The sequence below is a fragment of the Martes martes genome, assembly GCF_963455335.1.
Source record: "Martes martes genome assembly, chromosome: 8".
Taxonomy (NCBI): domain Eukaryota; kingdom Metazoa; phylum Chordata; class Mammalia; order Carnivora; family Mustelidae; genus Martes; species Martes martes.
In genome coordinates, this window is record NC_137895.1 from 88,399,403 (window position 1) to 88,425,892 (window position 26,490).

The 26,490-nt window shown below is 40.5% G+C and overlaps 1 protein-coding gene across 4 annotated transcripts in view; it reads right to left on the reverse strand.

Annotated features, from left to right (window-relative positions):
- The window catches only part of ATF7 (activating transcription factor 7), a gene marked incomplete at its 5' end in the record, with an annotated part of 80,159 nt that overhangs the window by 17,131 nt on the left and 36,538 nt on the right, over positions 1 to 26,490 (reverse strand). For 3 of the 4 annotated variants that reach the window (XM_080810823.1, XM_080810825.1, XM_080810824.1), the window contains 2 exons: positions 340 to 458; positions 5,301 to 5,397. In XM_080810823.1, the coding sequence (XP_080666949.1) occupies positions 340 to 458; positions 5,301 to 5,397 (216 nt within the window). The remainder of the gene's footprint in view (positions 1 to 339; positions 459 to 5,300; positions 5,398 to 26,490) is intronic. The other variant, XM_080810826.1, reaches the window with a different exon arrangement.

Below are 26,490 nucleotides of genomic sequence, written 5' to 3' on the forward strand. Positions count from 1 at the left end.
AAATATTATCTCACAGAATCTGAGTAATTTATAATCTTTTAACGTCCTTAACATTTTCAGAAGAGAAATTTTAAAAAAGAGAGAGAGAGATTACTGAATTAATGCTCCACTGAAAGGGCAAGAAGCCTAATTTTTGCTAAAGACAGACTCCTACTGATCCATCACCTGGACCCCCCTGAAGACATGAAGGCTGACTTGGATTACTGGGTATCATCTGGTTCTAAAGAATGAAGCCCATAATTGTGTGCTTTAACCGACTAAGCAAATTATCCCAGGGCACAATGAAAATAGCCTCCATCTGAACACTGCCAGTTTGTCAGCAAAAGTCCCGCCTCTTGCCTTTTTTTCCTCCTCATCTGCAGCTTTCTTGAATTCATGTTCAAAGGAGCTAGCTAATTCATTGAAGAGCCCCACCTCCTCACAATTCTTCAGGAATCTAGTCGGAGTAGGAGTTTGATCTGCAGACATGAAAAAGAAAAAAAGGAAACTTTATTTTAGTTTTGACCTGAAATTAAAACTTGACAGTATACAGAGAACACATTTTTATTCTTCTATTTGGAAAGAGTCTCTGTGTTAGGGCAAATGTGCTTTTACGGAGCTGGAGCGGGTGAAGGCCAGGGCTAGGCCACCAGAGGGTGTCTGTGCTGTGCTGCCTCGAGGCCAGCAGAGGGAAGACAGAACAATGTTTTGTTGTGTGACTCTCCCTGTAACCCCCTTTCTCCCAGAGGCTGGTTTCACCTCCCTCACCCACCAAACAAAACAAAACAAGACCACCCACCCAGGTGGAATTTGTGAAACCTCCAGATCTGAAAATCAAGAACAGTTAAGTGACATTTTCTCTTTTAAACTTACTCCCTGCTAGGTCTGAAGTGAGCAGGTATAAGCAGATGGACGTAAAAATCTGATGAGGAGAAGAAACTGAGGATCAGATGGTTGAGTTTGCTTGCTAAAGCTACCAAATAAGAAATGGTGCCTTGTCTTTCAGTGGTCACTGAGGTAAGGGTCTGTTACCTTCTGAAGGCATTCCAGGCAAATCTTGGGGCTGAGGAACAAGACAGCAAGATCATGAGCTAGAAAAGGAAACTGCAAACAATAGAGCTCATTTCACAGAAACCTGGGCTCAGAGCAAATTCCGGAAACCCGGATATTTGGATTTAGCTTTGCCAGCCGAAATAGCCTCTCAGGGGCGGCACAAATCTTTCCTCAACAGTGCGTTTGCCCCTGGGAAGAGGAAGGTGATCGGCAACCCGTGTAAACTTTACAAGCAAATTGAATTTTAGATTTGAGCTCCTCTTTCCCCTTTCTGGTTTTCTAGTTTTTCTCTCTTAGGTCAGTTGAATCCTGTTCCCTGATCTAAACTTCTATTATGATGGTTTTCTTTGACATGCTAGTCCCCCCTCAGGGATTCATTTCATACCCCAAACTGCTAAACTGAATGACAGAAATAGAACAATGTTTAAATGACGTTTTAAGGAGTGAGACCTGGGAATAAAATTATTCCTTTTAGCATGATCGATTGGAAATAGTCCACTGGGATTTTCCATGGAAACAGCAAAAAAAAATTTTTTTTTAAATTTAAACAAAACCTCTTCTGAATCAGAATGTTTGGAAAAGTTACCACTACCTCCCAAAATAGTTTTAAAAGGTCCTCTGGCAGCTTTGGCTGGCCAGTGATGAAGCCACTTTCCCTCCATCCCCGGGTGAATGGAGGTAATATCATCCTTTACGCTCAAAAGACTTCAGTAAGGACACACACAAAAAATCACAAGTCAAGTGAAACAGGGACAGGGCAGCTAAGGGCATGGCGATGGCAGAAGAGGGCCTTTTGCTTCTCTGACCTAAGACTCATACAAGCTGCTCCCATTCCTGAACAAACAACCAAACAGCCAGAAAATATGTAAGAAAAACCTTTAATGTGCTCTGATGATTCTAAAGGAATCAACAAGTGTTTACTGAATACTTTCTGCATGTTTTGATGCTATATGCATATACACTTGTGAGTAAATTTGGGGGAAAAGATGGTTACGAGTACAGGAGTTTTGCCAAATGTAAGACATGGCTCTTGCCCTAGGGAACAGAGAAATGTTTTCTAGTCGAGGAAATAAACCAATATACATAGACTGCATCATAGTATACACAAAACTAGGCGCCATGTGCAGTAGGGAATATATTTGTTGTAGTAATTAAATAAAGACAAATTACTGACAGAAGAGTTAGGAGGTTTCAAGAAGTGGGACTTGAGCTGCGCCTTCAAGAATGGTTTTCACCAGGAGAAAGAAGAGAAGATTTGGAGGGTAAGAGGAGTAAGGCAGGTAAAGGCACAGGGAGAGACAGGGTATGGGATCACATATAGATGAGGAGGAAAAGGTACGTCTAGGGTAAAGATTATCAAGTCGGGGTGCCTGGCTGGCTGTCAGTAGAGCTTGTGACTCTTGATCTAAGGTCATGAGCCCAAGCCCCAAGTTCGGTGTGGAGTCAACTTAAAATGCAAAAAAAGAAAAAAAAAAGAAAAGAAAAATCAAGTCAGGTATATAAGTTGTATACAAAGTGGGGTAGGTATCATCAGGCTAGATTACAGAAAGCCCGAGAGTCCAAATATAAATAGCCTTGAGAGTAAAAGAAAATAGGAAGATTAGGACAAATTTTTTAAAAATTCAATTAATTAACATACAGTGTATTATTAGTTTCAGAGGTAGAGTTCAGTGATCCATCAGTTGTATATATCACCCAGTGCTCATTACATCATTTGCCTCCTTAATGCCCATCACCCAGTTATCCAACCCCTATCCACCTCCCCTCCAGCAACCCTCAGTTTGTTTCCTTCAATTAAGAGTCTCTTACAGCTTGAGATTCTTCTTCTTCTTCTTTTTTTTTTTCCCACCTAAGAGCATTTTATTTAGAGGGAGAAGGTTTTTAGGGGTTTTATTGTTTTTTTTTTTTTAAAGTGATAATTGTATCCTCAAGATGGGTTTTGAACTCATGACCCTGAGATCAAGAGTCTCATGTTCCCCCAACTGAGCCAGAGAGCCAGGTGCCCAGACATATTTTGAGCAAGCAGAAGAATTTAAGGAAGACTGGCTTTTCTTTCTTTCTTTTTTAAAAGATTTTATTTATTTATTTGGGAGAGAGAGTGAGACAGAGAGCATGAGCAGGGGGTTAGGGGTGGAGAGGGAGAAACAGGCTGCCTGCTGAGCAGAGAGCCTGACGTGGGACTCGATCCTAGGATCCTGGGAGCATGACTGGAGCCAAAGGCAGACGCTTAACCAACTGAGCCAGCCAGGTGCCCCAAGACTGGGTTTTCAAGAGAATGCAAGACGAGAACAAGAGACTGGTCAAGGAGACCAGCTTTGGAGAAACCCAAGTATAATGAGGGTAGTGGGAGGAACAGAACAGAGAGAATGTGAAGAAAGAATAAAACTCAAGATTTTTTTATTTTTTAACAACTCAAAATTTTGAGACTACTGATATCACTGAATAGCAAGGAGAAGGAGAAGGTCTAGGAGACAAGGAGAGAAGTTCAGAAATGTGGTGTAGCGGGGCATGAAGATCTGAAGGACAGAAAGACAGCCAAGTAAGTGTTCAATAAGGGATTGAAATACACGTCGGACACAAAGTCTCAATTTAGAGAAATGAGAATTATCCTCCTCAACAGGAAAACTGGAGTCATGTGCAATGGGAAGAGCACTCCAGAACAGAATGCAAATAACAGGAAAATACTTTCTCTCCTTGGGACTATCCTGTATTGATTTCTCTCATCACTTTTAGAGACTTAGCATAGAACTTGCCACCTTTGAAATAATCTTTCCAAACTGATAATCTTGTCTCAAAAGTACCTCTTTCATAAACCTTCTCTGATTAATTCCACTTAATATTCATTCTCTTAGTATTTATACTGTTTGAATTATCACTTGTACTTGACCGCAAACTCTAAAATTTTTTTCATGTATATGTGCCTTGACTTAAAAAATTTAAGTACGTGTTACCTACATATACATATATTTTAAAGATTTTATTTATTTATTTGAGAGAGAGAGAGAGAGGCAGTGAGCGAGACCATGAGAGGGGAGAAGGTCAGAGGGAGAAGCAGACTCCCCATGGAGCTGGGAGCCCGATGTGGGACTCGATCCCGGGACTCCAGAATCATGACCTGAGCTGAAGGCAGTTGCTTAACCAACTGAGCCACCCAGGCGTCCACCTACATATATTTTTATGCCATATCCACTCTTCCCTGATTTCCTCCAGGTTTTCTTAAGGATCATCAATGACAGTGTCCCCAACTCATGTCCTTTTCCAGGAATTATAATCTACAAATTCCTAGCAAAGTGGCTGGTGCACACAGTAGCTATTCAATAAGTATTTGCTGGATTAATAAGGATTAGGAGATGTGTAAGGGCAGGTTCCTTTCTTCACATATAAAAGCATGGAGAAGGAGGTTCTCTCTTTCCTTCACTATATCTTGGGTTGCATTTGGTTAGTAATATTTAGAAAAATCGTGTCTTATCAGAGTTATGAACTGATGTAATAACTATCAACTAAATCCCCTACTGGCTAATATTGCAGTAAGCCTGCTTAACTCAGGCTAAATTAGAACCCCTCACAGTATCGAAAGAAAAGGCCCACTTTGTTTTGTATGTCTGTCTAGCTGAAAATGGCACAGTAGAACTGCTGCACGATTTGAGAGCAGTTTCTGAGAATGCTCCCTTGAGCATGGCATACGTAAGCAAGACACTATCTAAAACAACCAGCAAGAGGTTCCAGGTCACCCAGATTGGCTTAGAAAAGTCCCATTGACTAAATGTCTTGTTTGAGCTTTGGAAATGTGCCCTCAGGGCTGTCTGGGTTCACAAGCCAAGCTGAATTTACGAACTGACGATCTGCCTGCTTGGGGGAAATTGACACCCAGTGGAAGAGAAGCAGCCAGGCTAGGTCTGCTTTCTTGCTTTCTTTTGTTCACCCCTTCACTGTGGGCAGGGAAAAATGTCAAAGGCATCTTTTGTCTGTAAATCTTCCAAAGTCTTAATAAAAAGAAGGCAAGGAGGGAATAGGCTGAAAAAAGCCAAGACAAAACCTCAACACACCTACCCTCAAAAACCGCAGAACCCAATCTTGTATTTAAAACAGAATGGAGGGCACAATAGAAACTTGGGAGCATTTAGTGTTCCTTTTTCCTGATTAAATGCAGATCACATAAAGGCTCTTAATGGGAAAAGGGGAGTAGAGCTCCCAGTACATCTGGTCCCTGGTATTAATCTTAACTGTCTGGTGATATCAAGGCACGTGGCTTCGGGGGCAGCAAGTACCTGCAATGATGACTGAGTCAGTTCGGGCTGGGCCAAATTTCAATGTCATCTCATGCTTGTGTTTATGAACTGCCAGGTGGTCCTCGTTTGTAAATCTCTGAAACGAAACAGAAACAGAGATGTGAAAAAAAAAAAAAAAAAAGGCGATTCAGTACCCTTTTAAAATGTCCTACCAAACATCCTGCAATAAGGATGGTCCCTGGACAGAGGGGCTGGAAGGGGAATGCGAAGGAGAAAAAATTGGAAGTAACAGAAAAGGAGAGGAGAGGGATTAAAGGAGAAAATGGGGAAGGGGAAAGAGAGGCACTAGAAAGCTGTGCGGAGAGGAAAAGAGGAGGGCCGCAGCACCAACTGCTCTGCGTTATCAGGTCCAAATGAGAGAAGTGGACAGATTGCTGGTGAAGTGGGGTCCAGGCAGGAGGCTCCAAATGAAAAAAACATTTAGGCAAGGCTCGTGGCGAACAAGGGGGAAATAATTTTTAATAATAATAATAAAGAGGGAAGAAGGGAAAAGCTAGACACTCATTGGTCATCACAAAAATAGGAAATTCAGAATGAAGCTCTCCACAGTGGGGCTGAACTGGACTATTTATGAGGGGGCTAACAGGGAGATAAATTATGCAGGATTAGGAGAACCATTTAACTTCCTGGCCCCCACAATGCTGCAGCAGGCGCCTGCCCAGCTATTTGGCTCAGGGTTTTAATGAGCCAGGATGGAGCCATAGAGGACAGAGGCCCAATGGCCAGCAGTAATGGCACACACCAGCCCCATCGGCCAAATGCTGTCTCCCCTCATCGGGCAGCCCGCCTGAGCTCCAGCAGCCATAAAGGGGCCAGTGCAATGCTGCTGGCTATAGAATGACAGAATAAAAATGCAAGCAAAAAAATTTTTTTTAGGGTAGGGAGGACCCTGTAGGCAGGATGAGGGAAGGGAAAAGGAGATAGTATAGAGGCTTTATTTATTTAGGGGTTTGGGTGAAAGGACAATGAAAAGGTGAGGCTAGGTCGGCCTTAGTTACGACATGTAAGACAGGGTTACTGGACAGTAATTCATGCTCCCACCCGTTCTTTAAAGCTGGGGAGGTGAAGAGAACAGATGAACAGCAGTAATTCAAAAGAATGATACCCTCAGAATTCCCTTTGAGACTGGCTGGCCTGGTTCCTTCGTTAAAACATGCCTGCAACACAGGAACAGCTTGGATGCTGCAGCTTCCCACAGCTCCCTCACCAGCGAGCCTCTGAAACATACTTCTGTTTGTCTTTTTGTTTCTAAAAATTTTTCTAAAAATAATGACTGGTTAGTCCCCTCCTTTTACTTTCCTCATGAGATACATACTCATTTCCCACCAAACACTATACCTTTAGCTCTTTTTTCCACAGTGCTTCTTGACTGCAAACCAAATACACAGGAGCTAGCCCCACCCATCCCGGCTCCTATCCAGTCAAGAAAGTGACACTGAACTTCAGTTTAAGTTCCTGTATCTTACCTGGAAGTAGATACTTTCCCCAAATTTGCTCAGAGCCCTATTAGCACTAAAGCTAGCTTAAGGTGTAAAATCCTCCCAGGCTAGGACTCCAGGTCTGTAGGGAAAAGTGAATTTTCAATTAAGAGGATGAAGAACCAAAAAGTAAAACTGTCAAAAGACTGCCTCGGAGTGGTTTCTGATAGATCCAGGATAAAACTGATAAAGTATGGGGGAATTTATCCAAGAACTTTAGTTTTCTCTATTGTTGGTTAACCGTAGGCATCAACTGTTTCCTTCACAGATTTCTGCCTAAGGAAAAATGGCTGGGGCTGAGGGTGAAAAAAGGAAGAGAATAGTCTTTTAACCAGGGGTATGATATTTGTGGGTTAAATAAGTCACTCTTGAGGTTCTGGGCTTGCCAGGTATTTGGTAAAAGGAAATGAGCAGAATCTAGTCTACAACAAAGAAAAACCAACATTTTAGCGCAAGAGCAGTGGATCAGGCAGAGGTATAGAATTTCAAAACACTGGTAATGTTCTAACAACCTTTTCCAAAAAGATGTTTATAAGTACTTCAAGGAAGTGTCATATAGGTAGCTTGAAAAATTTTAGACAATGTTCTGGAATCTAGAAGAATGACCTTTAAGTAAAAGTCCTTTTCTACTATCAAAAATAAAGTCTGTGTAAAACTGAGCTGAGAGAAAAGACTTGAAACCTCCATCAGGTTTTACTCTGGTTAGGATCACTTAATATTTTAGTTCACATAGGGGCGCCTGGGGGGCACAGTCAGTTAAGTGGCAGACTCTTGGTTTTGGCTCAGGCCAAGCTCTCTTTTCTGGGTCATGAGATAGAGCCTCATGCCGGACTCCATGATGAGTAGTGGAGTCTGCTTGAGTTTCTCCCTCCCTCTCTGCTCGTGCTCTCTCTAATAAATAAACCTTAAAAACGATTTTTTTAAAAAGGCAACTCCCCTTCTGTTACAATTTTGCTACACAGTCCCCATTGTCTTATCTGGCCTCTAGCTGTGGTTCCTCTCCCCTGCACACCCCAGCCCACACTCCCTTCCATGCTGCCCTGTTCTCTCCTTGAGTTATTTAATTTTTCCCAATCAAAAGCTGGGATCTGAAAAGAACTGAAGGTGGCCAAAGGGATTTCCCACCCATTGGCATCTCAGAGGGCTTGATAACCGTGATCATGGATAGGAAAAAAATTACATCTTAATTCTCACCAAACTCTGAAATTTAACATTCCTAACTTGAATAGACATCATACATATCTTCTTATCACATATATCAAAATGTCCTTTATACTCATTGCTACTTTGAAACTATGGGAATCACAAGACCTACCACTATGGGAATCACAAGACCTACCACTAGAACTTATTATCTAATGCATTAATTAAATACCATACATATGACATTATCAATTTTTTTAAAGATTTTATTTATCTATTTGACAGACAGAGATCACAAGTAGGCAGAGAGGCAGGCAGAGAGAAAGGGAAGCAGGCTCCCTGCTGAGCAGAGCCCGATGTGGGGCTCGATCCCAAGACCCTGAGATCATGACCTAAGCCGAAGGCAGAGGCTTTAACCCACTGAGCCACCCAGGTGCCCCGACATTATCACATTTTTAAAAAAGGTTTTATTTATTTATTGGACAGAGAGAGCGTGCATGCACAAGTACGTGCACACACGAGCGAGGGGAGGGGCAAAGGGAGAGGGACAAGCAGACTCCACACCGAGTAGGGAGCCCAACGTGGGACTCGACCTCAGGATCCCAAAATCATGACCTGAGCCGAAGTCAGGCACTTAAGAGACTGAGCCACCCAGGCCCCCTACATTATCAAATATTAAAAATATTTTTGGTAACTGTATTTCAAAATAATTGGTTTCCTTTGTAATTCTATGTATTTTACTTTATTAACTTAAAAATAATATTCTGAAAAATAAATCAAAGTAAAAACAATATTCTGAAAAGGGGTTCACAGGCTTCATCAAACTACCAAGAGGGGGTGGTTGTGATACCATAAAAGTTAAGAATCCCTGACTAAATTAGGTAGTGAGCTTCTGAGGAAGAGGCAAATAGCAGAATTTTAAGAAGCAGAGCACTGGCCTGGTCTTGGCTTCAGTCATCTCTCCCTATAATTTCTTTCTCTCTCTTTTTTTTTTTTTAAGATTTTATTTATTTTGAAAGAAAGAGAGAGAGAAAGTGAGCAAGCAGAGGGAGGGGCAGATGGAGAGAGAATCTCAAGCCGATTCCGAGCAGAGCTCAACTCGGGGCTCGATCCCATGACTGTGAGATCATGACCTGAGTCAAAATCAGAAGTAAGAAGCTCAGATCCTCGGAACCACCCATGTGCCCCTCTCCTTATAATTTCTAATACAATTTTTATATGGCTAGAGTAGGAAGGGAAGAATAAAAGTATACTAAAGCTTTTTATTAAAGTGAATGTTGATTTGGCTATTATTTTTATTGTTCCTTATATTCTTTCTCATTTATTAAAATTTAACCCTTAAGGGGGAGCCTGACTGGCTCAGCTGGTGGAGCGTGTGACTGTTGATCTCTGGGTTATAGGTTCAGGTTCCATGTTGGGTGTAGAAATTACATGAAGAAAAAAATAATAAAATCCTTAAAATTGTTTTAAAAATTTTTAAAAATTAACCCTTAAGAATTCTCTAGATCAGTCTTGAAATGTGTGCTTAGTAAACTATTCCTCTGAAAGCAATTTCTCAATTAAAATATCTAAAATCATTAAGTGATAAAAATTTTGACCTTATTAGATAATTATTCTATTGAATTAAAATGGGTGGAGGGGTTCTCAAAAGGATTTCCTCTTTGAATTACTGCCCATTTAAAAATCTAATTCTCCCATTTGTTAATACCCTTAATGGGTCTTCCCTTGTTCTTTCGTCTTACCTATGACTAAGGTTTTGGCAAAGAGCCAGTAAGGAACACTCATTCTGCCTGTAGGGTAAATAATGATAATTTTCAAGGAATATGTAGATACTAGCCATCTCCGAGATAACAGAGGGCTGATTACGATTCAAAATGGAAACTGAAGAATATGTCATACTGAATCAAGAAGGCAGTTTATATGCCTTGGGAGAAGATCTGTATAGTAACTATGGTTTAGCATCTAATTTGCTCAAGTAAATGCATCAGGGCAGCTTCTTAGCATAAATGGGTGAGAAGTATTATGTGGTAATTATGTGCACCCTACAGACCAAGATGTTTTCGATCTGCTCTACCCAATATGATAGCTACTAGCCACACATGGCTACTGAGCACTTTAAATGGGGCTAGTCTAGGGGCACCTGGGTGGCTCAGTGGGTTGGGCCTCTGCCTTTGGCTCAGGTCATGATCTCAGGGTCCCGGGATTGCGCCCCGCGTTGGGCTCTCTGCTCAGCGGGGAGCCTGCTTCCCTCTCTTTGCCTTCCTCTCTGTCTACCTGTGATCTCTGTCTGTCAAATAAATAAATAAATAAAATCTTTAATAAATAAATAAATAAATAAATGGGGCTAGTCTGAATTGAGATGCACTAAAAGTGAAAACGCACACTGGATTTCAAAGATACAGCACAAAAAATGATAAAAAAATGTGAAATATCTCATCAGTTTCATGCTGATTACATGTTGAAGTAATATTTTGGATATACTGGGTTAAATAAAATATATTATTACTAATTTTTATTTATTTGAGAGAGAACGAGCAGGGAGCAGCAGGCAGAGGGAGGGGGGAAGCAGGCTCCCCACTGAGCAGGGAGCCCCAGGGGCTCGATCCCAGGACCCTGGGATTATTACCTGAGCCAAAGGCAGATGCTTAATTGACTGAGTCACCCAGGCACCCCAATAAAATGTATTATTAAAATTAATTTTACTTGTTTACTTTTACTTTATAATGTGGCTACTAGAAAATTTTAAGTTACATATGTGGTTTGCGTTGTATTTCTTTTGGACAGCTCTGATCTAGATAATATTCTCAAAGACCTGATAGGAATTTTAATCATGTGCCAATCTTGAATCTTGCCCCCAAACCCATTTTCTCTAAATACAGTTTATACTATATGGCAGTGGTTCACACCCAGGAACAATTCTGACCCCCAGGGGACATTTTAGCAATGTTTGGAGACATTACTCTTTATCACAACCTGGGGCACTTTACTGGCCTCTACAGGGTAGAGGCATGGGTTGCTGATAAATATGCTGAAATGTACAGGACAGTGCCCTAAAACAAAGAATTATCTGACCCAAAATGTTAACTGTGTCTTTGCTGAGAAATTCTGCTACACGGTTATAGGGAAAGAGAAAAAGAAACAAGAGAGAAAAAAAAAAAAAAGGCTGTTTTTTAGTTTCCCTTGCCAAACTGCCAACACATGTTTTTGGATCTAAAACTTGGAAGGAAAAAAACAGGCAGAAAACTCCCAACCTCATTTTATAAAATGGCTGATGTACTACAGGTCTGCAAATACTTAGGATACGGAAATTGGGAAGACGGAGACGGAAGGCACTATAACAAATTAGGTGGGATTCTCATGCACTGCCTTGTTACAAAGAGATAATACACAAGAAGCAAATCAAAACAAGTGGGCTAATTTTGATTTTTATTCCCCAGTGGAGATTTTCTTGGTTTAATAAGTGTTAGGAAACATTTCATAAATGTTTTTCTTTTCTTTTTAAGATTTTATTTATTTATTTGAGAGAGAATGAGTGAGAGAGAGCATGAGAGAGGAGAAGGTCAGAGGGTGAAGCAGACTCCCCAAGGAGCTGGGAGCCCGATGCCGGACTCGATCCTGGAAGTCCGGGATCATGACCTGAGCCAAAAGCAGTCGCTCAACCAACTGAGCCACCCAGGCGCCCCTCGTAAATGTTTCTTAATGTCAGGGGCATGAGGATCAATTTGAAAACTGGTATCAGTGGCAGAATGGGCAGGGAAAGTATAGTTTCTCATTAACAATTTTCCACAAGAGATCTTTGGTAAAAATCCTTTCTGTTTCTAAGCAGTTTCATTCTCACCTATCCTTCTGTGATAGAAGCCAGAATCCCATCTACTAGGAAACTGACTAAATGAATAGAGCTAAATCAAGGGCCAGGAATGGCCTAAAAAACAAAGATGGTGGGAACTGTAAATCAGGAATACATCTCAGTAAATGAAGTCTTAAAAGTTTACATTTTCTTAAAGATTTTATTTATTATTTGACACAGAGAGAGAGAGAGAGAGAGAGAGAGGAGAGATCACAAGTAGGCAGAGAGGCAGGCAGAGAAAGAGGAGGAAGCAGTCTCCCTGCTGAGCAGAGAGCCCAATGCGGGGCTCGATCCCAGAACCCTGAGATCGTGACCTGAGCTGAGGGCAGAGGCTTATTAACCCACTGAGCCACCCAGGTGCCCCTTAAGTTTTTTAAAATTGATGTACAACATGCACCAAAAAAAATATATTAAGTGTACAGCTCAATGAATTTTTTTTAAAGATTTATTTATTTAAGAGAGAGCAAGCAAGTGCATGTGTGGGGGTAGGGGGAGAGGGAGAAAAAGAATCCTTACTCCCCGATAAGCAATGGAGCCTGACACAGGGCTTGATCCCAGGGCTCAGAGATTATGACCTGAGCTGAAACCAAGAGCCAGCCACTCAACTGACTGAGCCCCATCAATGAATTTTTATATAAGTAAATGCTGATGCAATGACAACCTAGATCAAGACATGATACATATTTCAGGTACCCCAAAAGTCTTCCTCATATCCCTCTTTTCTTAAGCTTTTAAATGAAATAATTCCATAAAACAGTATAGTACCTGGCATACAGCATGTACTCAGCTAGTTCTCTACATTTTTAATCTCAAGGTAGACAAGACAGGTATTAGAGTAAAACTTGGTTTTTCTTTGCAGAATAACTCTGAACAAGTCAACGCTTATATAGAGTTCTTTTCTTAATCCCATTAAACTAGTCTTCCAGAAACTTTTTGAAATAACAGCACTAAATAGAACTGAAGAGAAGGCTCAGGGCAAAGGAGAGCTCAAGCCAAACTAGAGCTAAATTTCTGCCTATTGACTCTGAGCCAGGCACAAGCATATGGGCACTAGATATATAACAGTTTCAAGCTAAATCCTTGGTAAAGTATTGTAACCAATGAAATGTCTGTGCAATATGCACTCAAACCCTAGCCAAATTCGTTCCTGAAATGTTGTTTTTGGCCACCACAGCTCCAGTTTCCATGTGGATTTGCCTCACATTTAAAAACGCTCTAATGCCTTGACCTATGATTAATACATGTCCCTTTCCTTGTTTTAGAAGAGCAGACTGGGGGAAGGAGACAAATGAGAACTCTTTGGTTATTAGGAAATGAGCCCTGAATGCCTAAACGATCAGGGAACAATACAAGGAACTGAGTTTACATTTGTGATAGTCTGAATGTTCCCTTATGCTGAAACCTAACTATCCCCTTCTCCAAAGTCTCTGGGTCTGACAGCACTTCATGGACAGAATAGCTTTCTTTTATTATAGTATCTACACATAGGCCTATTTTGATGAAAAGAAAACTGCATGAAAAAGCCACAGCAAGCCTAAAAACTATGGGGAGCAAGCTCTAAGGTACGGTGATAGCAGGGCTAAACAGGACAGAAAAGAATAACCCACCTTTTTCTGAACATTATTTAATCTCTTCAGTTGATCACATATTCTCAAAGGAGAAACCAGGAGATCTGCAATAGTCCTAATAATGCTTCCCACCCTCATTTGTAGCACTTCTATTCCCAATCCAAGAGACTTTGGGAAAGTAGGGAATGGGAGAAGAAGGCAAAGGACTAAATAAACATATCTCAAAGCCAACATAACTTTCATTTGTACCTTAGTCAATCCTAGGTTCCTGTTCCCTCCTTCAAGATGCTGCTATTTACTAAATGAGTCACACATCCGGCTTTGAATGCTTCATGGCTCTTGAATGAATCATTGCAAAGTACAGAATTTTTCAACAAATAACTACAGCCACAGCAGTGGCAGCTCATAGGCTGTATGTGTGAGCAAGGTAATTTATAGAGGAAAAGTAAGAACAGGAAACTTCTTCCCAGAATACTCCAAGAGAAAATGTTGTCAGAGCAGTAAAAGAGGACGAACGGGGGTGGAGGAGGGGCAGCACCATCAAATTATACCTAACGTAAATTCCTCTGTCTATGGAATAAGGAATTTTCTGTTTGGAGGAGGCTGTTTGAGTGTCTTAAAGTTTCTATCAGCTGACTAAATTAGTCCACTGTAAAAAAGAAGTAATTTTAAGAGGAAAGACATTTGATAGTTGGTCTAGCAATGAACCCATCTAGTAGAATAAAAATTCTTCAAGAGCAAGGATCCTCTTCATTTGTTTATTCGTGGAAGCATCCCAAGCACCTAGAACAGTAACTGCACACAGTAGGTATTTAAGATTTGCTGAATAAATGCCAATTAACATATATCACGTAAGTGATACAAAGCATCCCCAACTTACAAAACTCTTGTCTGGGGGTGCCTGGGTGGCTCAGTGGGTTAAAGCCTCTGCCTTCGGCTCAGGTCATGATCCCAGGGTCCTGGGATCGAGCCCCACATCGGGCTCTCTGCTCAGCGAGAAGCATGCTCCCTCCTCTCTCTGCCTGCCTCTCTGCCTACTTGTGATCTCTCTCTGTCAAATAAATAAAATCTTTAAAAAAAAAAAAAAAACAACTCTTGTCTGTGTGTATAATGGTGACAGAATTTTCATTATATCCAAAACTAGAGTGGGATTTTATTTATTTATTTTTAAAGTTTTTATTTATTTATTTGACAGAGCAAGACACAGTGAAAGAGGGAACACAAGCAGGGGGAGTCGGAGAGGGAGAAGCAAGCTGCCTGCTGAGCAGGGAGCCCGATTCGGGGCTCGATCCCAGGAAGCAGGGATCATGACCTGAGCCGAAGGTAGACCCTTAACGACTGAGCCACCCAGGCACCCCAAGAGTGGAATTTTAAATACCCAACCTTTCTTTCTTTCTTTTTTAAGATTTTATTTATTTGACTGACAGAGATCACAAGTAGGCAGAGAGGCAGGCGGGAGGTGGGGTGGGGGGTAGGGAGAACAGGCTCCCTGCTGGGCAGAGAGCCCGACTGGGGGGGGGGATACGGGGGATCATGACCTGAGCTGAAGGCAGAGGCTTTAACCCACTGAGCCACCCAGGTGCCCCAGTACCCAACCTTTCCAATGGAACTAGAGGCTGGGTCCACGCAAGTTGAGAATACTCCAATGCAAGGTGCTTAGAATAAGAAACAAAATTTCAAAAATTAAGACAACAAGAAATAGTCAAAATGGCAACAAAGGGGATTTAAATCACTGAAAAGAATTTCTTGATTCTGAAGAGAAGGGGGCTGAAATCATTCCGAAAGGAGATTTTAAAGGAATATAAAATGCATTAGTTTTCTGGTCCTCTTGTATTTTTAGAACTTAGTTTTTCCTGTTCTTTCACTGATGTTTTCTATCCAGGTCACTCTCTCTACTGATCTGCAAAGTCTCCTTGTTCTCAGTTTGGTGCCCCCACACAATTTGCCTATTTTCTGCCATGTCTTCCTCTCTCCCCCTGTTCATTCAAATCCTACCATTTTTCCAAGGCCCAGCTGAAATTCAATTGCTTTTTGAACACTTCTCTCATGCCTCTGTAGTAATCTCTCTCTCCTAAACCTGTATGGTACTTCAACAGTTTATACCATGTAATTTAGAATTTTGGTCTATGTAGTCTCATAGTTTGATCCTTTAAAGTACACTGTAAACCTCTAAAGAGTTAAAAACGTTTCCTACATTTATTCTTTACCCTCCCACTTGCCCCACCTTGGGGCTTGGCCTAGAGGTGAGCACACAGTAGGTGCTCAGTAAATTCCTGTTGGAGTGGTTAAGTTTTATATAGTGATAATGAAAATAACTGTTCAAAAACTTTATCACCTTTGGGTCTTAAGACTTTAATAGGGCACACTTTCAGAATGATCTGATGCCTTTCCATCACCATTTCCAAAGTATACTTTATTACTCGAATAAATCAGAATTCATGTATCCTCTCCACTATTTTGTTAGATACCAGATTCCCTTTATTATGGAAAGGCATTTATGGTAATTTCAGCATGCTGGAGTTATACCACTATAGTATGAAAGGACATTGATACCATGTCTTATGGGTCAATTCACTTTCTTCAGGTAACAGAGTCCATTGCTGAACTTTATTTTACTACCAACTAAAATGCTCTGTGCAAAAGATGTCAATTCAGAAACAGCAACTTTTTCTTTCTTCACTCCTCAAATCACCAGTGGTGATTTTAAACACATCTTTTTAAGCACTGTCTTTTAGGATCCCAATAACTTGAATTTTATAGAGCACAATATCAGCATCCCACAGGAATCAAAGAGTGTGAAGAACTGGATTCTTCCTTTTGTAACGTGTACATTGGAGAAATTGACAAGAGGAAAAGGTATATTACAATTAGACAACAAATCAGTTGGTGGAGAGAATACTTTTTCAAAAAAATTTTTAAAGATTTTATTTATTTATTTGATGGACAGAGAGACAGTGAGAGAGGGAACACAAGCAGGGAGAGTGGGAGAAGCAGCAGGCTTCCCACCGAGCAGGGAGCCCGATGTGGGGCTCAATCCCACACATTATGCCATACCTGATCACTAACTTTAATTTTGGTTCCTTGATCCTTCCTTTTGTTTATGACAATGTGAAAAATCATGACCCCACAGGTGGTGTCTTGTGCCAAGTAAGTTGCTGGTACCCAATAAATCACAACAAAATGGAAACTGAGCTCCAAAGGTCATATAGGCCCACTCCAAGAGGGACTGAGCACCATAGGAAAAAGAGCGTGGCAAATATAATTTCTTATCAGTTTAAGTTGGGAAAGGTTGGGTGATTTGTTTTTAAATTCTGCTTGCTCCTCAATGCAACTGAGAAATGTAATCTTATTTCAGGTATCAATATCCTTAGCCAAAGTCCCAAACATCTCAACTTCTTTTTCTATGGTATTCCCTAGTATCACAGTAAACCAGCAAGCATAAATCTTCTTTTTCTTCTCTCTCTTTTTAATTTTTTATTGTCATAAAATACACATAAGTTACCACTGTAACCATTTGTAAGCATACAGCTCAGTGGTATTAAACACACTCACACTGTCGTGCAACCATCACTACCATCTATCCCTGTAACTCTTTTCATCTTGTAAAACTAAACTCTAAACCTACTAAACAATAACTTCCCATTGCCCCTCTCCCCAGCCCCTGTTAACCACCATGATCCATTCTGTCTTTATGATGCTGACTACACTAAGTACCTCATATAAGTGGAGGATTTGTCTTTTTGTGACTTACTTCACTTAGCAGGTCTTCAAAGTTCATTCGTGTTGTAGTATACTGCAGAATTTCCGTCCTTTCGAAGGCTAAATAATATCCCATTGTATGTATATACCACATTCTGTTTATCTATTCATCAGTCAATGACGGACAACTGGGTTGTTTCCACATTTTAGCTATTGTGAATAATGCTGCTATAAATATGGGTATATAAATATCTCTTCAAGAAATATCTCTCCAGGGGTGCCTGGGTGGCTCAGTGGCTTAAAGCCTCTGCCTTCGGCTCAGGTCATGATCTCAGGGTCCTGGGATCAAGCCCCGCAACAGGCTCTCTGCTCAGCGGGGAGCCTGCTTCCTCCTCTCTCTCTGCCTGTCTCTCTGCCTACTTGTGATCTCTGTCTGTCAAATAAATAAAATCTTAAAAAAAAAACAAACCTCTCCAATTGAATCTCTTCAATTCTTTTGGGTATATACCTAGAAGTAGAATTGCTGGATCATATGGTAATTCTATTTTTAATTTGTTAAGTAATCACTATACTGTTTTCCACATTGGCTATACCATTTTAAACTCCCATCGATAGTGCACAAGGTTTCCGATTTCTCCACATCCTTGTCAACACTTGTCCTTTTCTGTTTGTTTTAAAGGAGCCATCTTAATGGGGGTAAAGTGGTATTTCACTATAGTTTTGGTTTGCATTTCCCTAATGATTAGTAATGTTTAGCATCTTTTCATGTGCTCATTAGCCATTTGTATATCTTTTTAATAGAAATGTCTATTCAAGTCCTCTACTTGTTTTTCAATCAAGTTGTTTTGCTCTTGAGTTTCAGAGCTCTCTATATATTTTGGGTATTAACCCCTTATCAGGTATATGATTTATAAATGTTTTCTCCTATAGTGTGGGTTGTCTTTTTATACTGTGGATGGTGTCTTTTATTTTTTTTAAGATATGCCATTTAAAAAAAAAGATATGTCATTTATTTTTTATTTGTATGTAATTTGCGTGTTTTATTTTTTAAGTTCTTATTCAAATTCCAGTTAGGTAACATAGAGCATAATATTAGTTTCACATGTACAACATAACAATTAAATACTTCCCTACAAACCCCGTGCTCATAAGTGCCCTCCTTAATCCCCATGAACTATTTAACCCATCCACCTACGCACCTCTGACAGTGTCTTTTATTTTTTATTTTAGTTTTTTTAAAAGATTTTTTATTTATTTATTTGAGAGAGAGAGAGAGAATGAAAGAGAGAGCACGAGAAGGGGGAGGGTCAGAGGGAGAAGCAGATTCTCCACTGAGCAGGGAGCCCAACGTGGGACTCGATCCTGGGACTCCAAGATCATGACCTGAGCCGAAGGCAGTCGCTTAGCCAACTGAGCCACCCAGGTGTCCCTGACAGTGTCTTTTAAAAAATATTATTATTATTATTATTTTTTAAGTAGGCTCCATGCCCAACACGGGGTTCAAACTCATGAGCCCCTCTCTTAATCATGAGAGATCAAGACTCAACTCTTGATCATGATAACAGATCAAGAGTCACATGATCTACCAACTGAGCCAACCAGGCACCCTTGACAGTGTCTTTAAATGCACAAAAATTCTTAAATTTTAATGAAATTCAATGTGTCTACTTTTTTCTTTTCCAAGAAATCACTGCCAAACCCAGTATCATGAAACTTTTGTCCTATGTTTTCTTCTAAGAGTTTACTGTTTTAGGTCTTACATTTAGGTCCCTGATCCATTTTGAGTTAATTTTTATATATGGTGTTGGGGGGGGGGGGAGGTCCAAGTTTATTCTTCTGCATGTGGAGATCCAGTTTTCCCAGCACCATTTCTTGAAAAGACTGTTCTTTCTCCACTGAATGGTCGTGACACCTTTCTCAAAAATCATTTGGCTGTATATGTGAGGAATTATTTTTGGTATCTCTATTCAATTCCAATGGCCTATATGTCTGTTTTTATGCCAATACCACAGTGTTTAGATTACTGTAGCTTTTTTTTCTTTTTAAGATTTTATTTATTTATTTGACAGAGAGAGAGAAGAGATCACAAGTAGGCAGAGAGGCAGGGAGCCCAATGTGGGGCTCGATCCCAAGACCCTGAGATCATGACCTGAGCCAAAGGCAGAGGCTTAACCCACTGAGCCACCCAAGCACCCCTTAAGATTTTATTTTTAAGTAATCTCTATACTCAACATGGGGATCAAACTTAAAACCTTGAGATCAAGTTGCGTGCTCCACTGACTGAGCCAACCAGGTGCCCCCAAAACTGGGCATTTGAAGCTATTTAATAAAGCAGGAACTCTGGAAATCAGATTCTACCCCTTCCCCAAGCCTTGCTGATTTTTATTATTGTTTCAGTGTTTCTGACTGATGTAGGGTATCTCTGCGCTGAGGATCAGACTGAGGCATAAACTTACTATCTTCTTAGGTCTTTTCTGAGCCTTTCCCTGGGCTCACACACTCATTTTCTAATTTTCTTATATATGCAGTTGTTTCTGAGGGCCTAAGTCTTTAACGTCTGGCTCCCAAAAAGGGGAAAAGTGAAGAATAAAGTGGGCAGGGGTGGTGCAGGCTTTTTAAACCCCTTGGAAGTCACTTCAGCCAGATGGAGAGGTGCTTGCAGCAATGAGGGGAGGTGCAATAAAAATGGCTACCTATCTCTCTGTCTACACCTCTGACATCAGGAGCACCAATGAATAATCAGAGCAGCAATCTGATATTTGGAAGACAGGGTTCTTTCTGACCATTCTAGCTCCCATATGCTATGTATAAGCTGCTCCAAGAACACATGCACAGCTGCCTGGCTCCTGCCTGGGGGTGGGAGAGAATAGCTACTACTGTGCTGAGCACAGAAATTGATTAAAATTAGCCACAGTTTACCTTCTAATCCTTTCCCCCTATAAGTTATAAGCCTTTAACAGACTCCAGAATTCCCAAATACTTGTATCAGACAGATTCTGCCAGTGTAACTGTTGTCTAGGAGGGGAGACCAATTCCTGGTGCTTTCTACTCTGCCACCTTCCCAGAATCCCTCTCCTTTCAATAATATTTCCTATGACTTTTTCCAGTAAGGCCATAATTAAATTCTGGATCCAAGGACTTTAAAACTGGAAATCTATATGGCTTATTAGACTCTGAGATCCTGAAAAGACTATTGTCAATTAATGCCTTACATACTGGACTGTCTGGTGAAGAGGGGTGGCAGTGGAGCAGAGACAGGGAAGAAGTAATAGGTTTGAGGAAGACACTATTGGTTTCTTAACCCAATCCCCCCATTCCCAACCTTTCTCCCTGGTTTGCTTCCCACTATAAATGCAGAAAAGCCAGATACTCACTTCCTCAGCCTCCCATGCAGGTAGGATTAAAGCTGTCACACAGTTTGGGCCACAGAAATCCACTGGGGGCTGGGATAAAAGACTGAACTTCTGGGAACACTTTTGTTTCCTTATAAAGAGGAAACTAAACGAGGAAAGTTCCTGGTGCTAATTCTTTTCTTTCTTTGCTCATCCTTGACTGTGAGGCAACAAACTTGAGACTAAAAGGTAAATGCTAAAAATGGTGGAGCTGAAAGGCAGAAAGAACCCAGGTCCTCAATAACCTTGTTTAGCTGCTCAAACAGTCTTAATTCTCAACTTCTTACATTACAAGTGTTCACAAAGTTTTAAGCTACAGGAAGTAGCTGCAGCTGAAACCATTTCTAACAAATATATGACGAATTTCAGGATATATAGATTCTTCCTCATTTTCTATTAAGGAACTTGAAAATGGAACATGGAAGACAGTATCTCATTCCACATCTTCATGAATATTTATCAGCTGTACCTTAATGCAGAACTCCATTTTCACTTTCACATAGTATACCAATAAATTACTTCATCTCATCATCACCTATTGCCACAGGGTTCTTACAAACAATGGCTATACATTTGTTCTGGCTTTAGGGAAGGACAAAATGGTAAGAAAGAGGCACCTTGTCATGCTGCTCTTGAACCCGAGGCAGTTAAAGATCCTCTTCAGTAACATATGGAGGTTTAGGTTGACCCACATCTTCTTTTATTCCTGTTTCTCCCTCAAATACATAATGGCTGGCTGTGCATTAAACTCCAGGGAACTCTTGGGAACTGTGCTTAAGCATGAACAACAACAGACCCATTACCTTTCTTTAGATAGTGGTGACTTACTTGGATGGATTAAATGTTCAACTTTTTTTTTTTTTTTCAATGCGGGGGTTGAATTCACAACCCGGAGATCAAGAACTGAGCTGAGATCCAGAGTCGGATGCTTAACCACTAAATCAACCTTAACCAACAAAGCCATCCAGGTGCCCCTTATGCTCAACAAACTTTAAAGGACCAGTGCCTAGGAGCAGAGAAATCCCAGCAGCAATTCAGCAGGGCTTGGAACTGTGTCAGTTAACATGGCTAATTGCTTTCTTCATAGCTCCTGCCTAATGGTAGATCTTATAGTATTCTACTTCTCAAATGTATCTGCTTAGCTGGGGTACTATTAAACTTCCCAAAGGAATAACTTTAGTTCTTAACAAAGCAAGGAAAGCTTTCTGGGTCAAAATGATTATCACACAGTCCTATAAGTTCTTTTGCACATCACACATTTGTGTTTTTCAATCTCATCTCTCTTCCCAAATTCTTATCAGGATATTGTAAGGTACAGAGCCCTTGAATAAGACATCACTTCTATTTTGAATAAGACATCACATCTATTTTGAATAAGACATCACATCTATTCTGCCACACAGTTAGTGTTGTTGTGCCTGGATCTTACACATGGGTGGGAAAGACAAACATACGGTGTGAACAGTGTGGCTCTTAAACCATCAAAGTTGGGATAATTTACTACATTGCGGTTTTCTCTTGGGCTGACGAAAATTTCACTATGCAAAAAGAATACTCTAAACACTTCTTGGTAATAATACAGGAGATTCTGAATGCTTACAATGAGCTGAGCAGAGCAATGTACTGTGAATCACACTACAGAGACTACAATAGCTAAAAATTCTGCCTCTTTAAGGACTTAAATACAACTTGGTAGTGTAACAGTTTAGTCAAAAGAAAAACTAAACCTGAAAGAGAGAAAGTGGGACAGAGAAAAAGAGAGAGAAAGAGAGGAAAGGAGGAAAGGACAAGGGTAGAAGAGAAAGGGAAGGAGAAAGAGATGTAGATACATCAGTCTTCAAAACTTCAAAACTTTGAGTGTTTCAATGGCTGGGGCAAGCTTACAAGATTACACTCACTCATTCAAAAATAATTCCAAAATGCAGCAATGTGTTTTTGTTTCAAACAAACTATCAAAGTTTAACTGTCCAGAGCTTTAATGACTACAGAAAAGGTTACAGGCTAGTAAAGAAATAGACAAAGATTCAAATGGTTTGGCAAGTCTCTTGAATAAGCCAGGAACTTGTGAAATGCACTGATTCTGCCTTGCCTCCTTAATTTGATGCAGAAAGAAAGCCTTAACCCTGACTTACTGATACATTCAGCTGATTATCTTTGTGTATAACTTGGAAAGCTTTGAAATAAAACCAAGCAAATAGGAAACGCCTTATATGTTGGATTTATTTTTTTTTTAATTTTTTTACCCATACAAGGTATTTTTTTGGAATGCTGGCCAATGAATAGAGGTCTACATTAAAAGAATGCAGGGGGCACCTGGGTGGCTCAGTGGGTTAAGCCTGTGCCTTCGGCTCAGGTCATGGTCTCAGGGTCCTGGGATCGAGCCCCGCATTGGGCTCTCTGTTCGGGGGGAGCCTGCTTCCCCATCTCCTCTGCCTGCTTGTGATCTCTCTGTCAAATAAATAAACAAAATCGTAAAAAAAAAAAAAAAAAGAATGCAGGCAGGGAGGGGGGCAAAATGGAACCTATGCTGCCTAACAGTCACACTTATCCACACACTTCGAGACTATCATAGTTATCCACTACAGCAGCAACATCAGGTGCTGGGGAAACTGCCCTTGCTAACCTTCCCAGCCTCACCACAATCTGTGCTCCATCAATATCAAGCTACCCGCAGTTTCTCTGAACACACCATGCTGTTTCATTCTTTTGTGTCTGCTGTTCTCTTATGTTTGGGATATTCTTCTCTCTAACGTTCATCTCTATCTTCTCCGTCTGGCAAAAAAATTTTTTTGGCAAATTTTTGTTGATCTTTTTCTAAACCGGTTAAAACATCACCTCTTCCAGGAAACCTTCCCTGATGTCTACCAGAGCTCTCTGAACTTGCAAATACTTACGTTATTACATTTTTCATACTATAATGTAATTACATTTTTATGTGTCTGACTCCCTTATGAGACAGTGAATACTTTAATACATCTTTCTGTCACTAGTATCTAGCATGGTGTGTAGCACACTGCAGATATCCAAGTTTTTTTTTTTATTAAATTGAACCCACAAAAGCTAACAGGAGTCTGACTGAACTGAGGAAATTATTCATGGGCTAATTTTGGAAACCTGTCCCCAGTGTTATCCAAGGTTAGAGATACCTGGCAAAATACACAAAGGGAAATGTCTTGACTTTTTTATTCTTACAACAGATCCTTTGTGTGCACCAGATCTCTCACTAGACATTTGTGAAAATCCATATTCAATTTTTTATTCTGGTCTAAAATGATAACAAATTGTTTCAATTATATAGAACCTCCCATCCTACTATATCAGAATGTAGACAAACCAGGAGGTGCTAATGGGATCCTATTAACCTTCATATCACATTACAACAGCCCCATCTGTTAAGGGAAAAGAGGAGAGAAAGGATAAATAAAAAGGCCATTAAGCATACTGATGGATGTCATGGATAAACGAAGACTCTGGTACTCCTCGTCCTCGCTTCTTGGTAACAACTCACTATAGCAAATAACAGATTTCAACCATAGTGTGGTAGGCTGATAATGGTTCCCATTTTAGTTTGCTGGAACTGCCCTAAAAAAACAAATTTATTGTCTCCCAATTCTACAGGTCAGAAGTCTGAAATCAAGGTGTCAGCACAGCTGGTTCCTTCTGAAGATATGAGGGAAAATCTGTTCTATGCTCACCTCCTAGCTTCTGAAGGTTTGCTAGCAATCTCTGGTGTTCCTTGGTTTGTGGTAGCATAACTCCAATCTTTACATGGTGTCCTCCCTGGCTTCACATCTGTGTCCAATTTCCTCCATTTATAATGACACCAGTTATACTGGATCACGGGTCCAACCTACTCTAATATGATCTCATATTAACTAATTGTATCTACAACAATCCTATTTCCAAATAAGGTCACATTCTAAGATATTTGGGGCTAGCACTTCAACATGTGAATTTTAGGGGACACAATTCAACCCCTAACATCTCCCAAAGATATGTCCACATCCTAATTCCTAGATCCCACGTTACCTATATGATGATTAAACTGAGGATTTTGATATGAAGAGGTTATCCTGGATGATGCACCTAGGCCGTCAATGCCATCACAGACTTCCTTGTAAGAGAAAGGCAAAGGGAGATACACACAAAGAGGAGAAGGTGATGTTAAGACAAAAGCAGAGACTGGAGTGATGTGGCCATAACCCCCCAAATGCCAGCAGCCACCAGAAGCTGGAAGAGGCAAGGAAAGGATTCTCATGAGTGCCTCCAGAGAGATTATGACTCTGCTCACACCTTGATTTCAGACTTCTGGCCAGGAACATTAACAGGAATAAAAAGGAGCATTACATAATATTAAAGGGGTCAGAGGCACCTGGGTGGCTCAGCTGGTCAAGTGTCTGACTCTTGATTTCGGCTCAGGTCATGATCTCAGGGTCCGGGGATTGAGCCTCACATCAGGCTCTGCATTCAGCACGGAGTCTGCTCGTCCCTTTCCCTCTGTTCCTCCCCCTGCTTGAGCACTCTCAAATAAATAAATAAATAAAATCTTTTTAAAAAATTAAATCTGTTTAAAAAAAGAGAAAAAGAAAAGAAACCACAAACCAATGTCACTCATGAACATGAATTCAAAAATCCTCAACATGAGCAGGTCATGATCTCAGGATCCTGGAATTAAGTCCATACTGGCTCTACACTCAGTGGGGAATCTGCTTAAGGATTCTCTCTCCTCTCCTTAAGCGCCCTACCCCAACTCATGCATGCACATGCATGCTCTAAGATAAAGAAATCTTCTTTTTTTTTTTTTAAGATTTTATTTATTTATTTGACACAGAGAGACACAGTGAGAGAGGGAACACAAGCAGGGGAGTAGTCAAGAGAGAGGGAGAAGCAGGCTTCTTGCCGAGCAGGGAACCTGATGTGGGGCTCCATCCCAGGACCCTGGGATCATGACCTGAGCCGAAGGCAGATGCTTAACGACTAAGCCACCCAGGCGCCCTGATAAATAAATAAATCTTTTTAAAAAAATCCTAAACAACAAAAAATCCTAAACAAGATAAGTAAATAAAACCTGACAATGTATAAAAAGAATTACACATCACAACCAAGAGATTTATCCCAAGTATGCAAGGATGGTTCAACATTCAAAAATTAATTAATGTAATCTATCACATCAGCAGGCTAAAGAAGAAAAATCACATGATCATATGAGTGGATGCAGAAAAAACATTTGGTAAAATCCTACACAATGATAAAAACCCTCAGCAAACTAAGAAGAGAGAAGAACTTGCTCAACTTGATAAAAGAACATCTCTAAAAAAAATGTACAGCTAACATCATACTTAACATTGAGAAACTTGAAGCTTTCTCACTAAGAGCAGGTACAGGGAAGGATGTTTCTTCTCACTACTTTTCAACATTGTACTGGATGTCCTAGCTAATGCAGTAAGACAAGAAAAGAAAGTAAAAGGTATGCAAATTGGGAAGGAAGAAATAAGACTATCTTTGTTGGCAGGTGGCATAATCATCTATGTAGAAAATCCAAAAGAATTAACAAAAATTCCTATAATTAATAAGTGATTACAGTAAAGTTGCAGGGTACAAGGTTAATATACAAAAGTCAACTGCTTTTTTAAAAGATTTATTTTAAATTCTTTCTTTTAAATAAGATTTTTATTTATTTGATGGAGAGAGAGAGAGAGAGAGCACAAGCAGGGAGAGTGGCAGGCAGGGGGACTAGCAGGCAGAGGGAGAAGCAGGCTCCCTACTGAGCAGGGAGCCCAATCCCAGGGCTGGATCCTAGAGCCCTGGGATCATGACCTGACCTGAAGGCAGACGCTCAGTCAACTGAACCACCCAAGATTTATTTATTTTAAAAGAGAGAGAAAAAAGAAAGCAAGCATGAGTGGGGGGAGGAGGAGAGGGAGAAAGAAAGGGAAAGAATCCCAAGCAAACTCCCCACTGAACATGGAGCCCAACATGGGGCTCAATCCCATGACCCTGAGATTGTCACCTGAGCCAAAATCAAGAGTGAGACACCCAAAT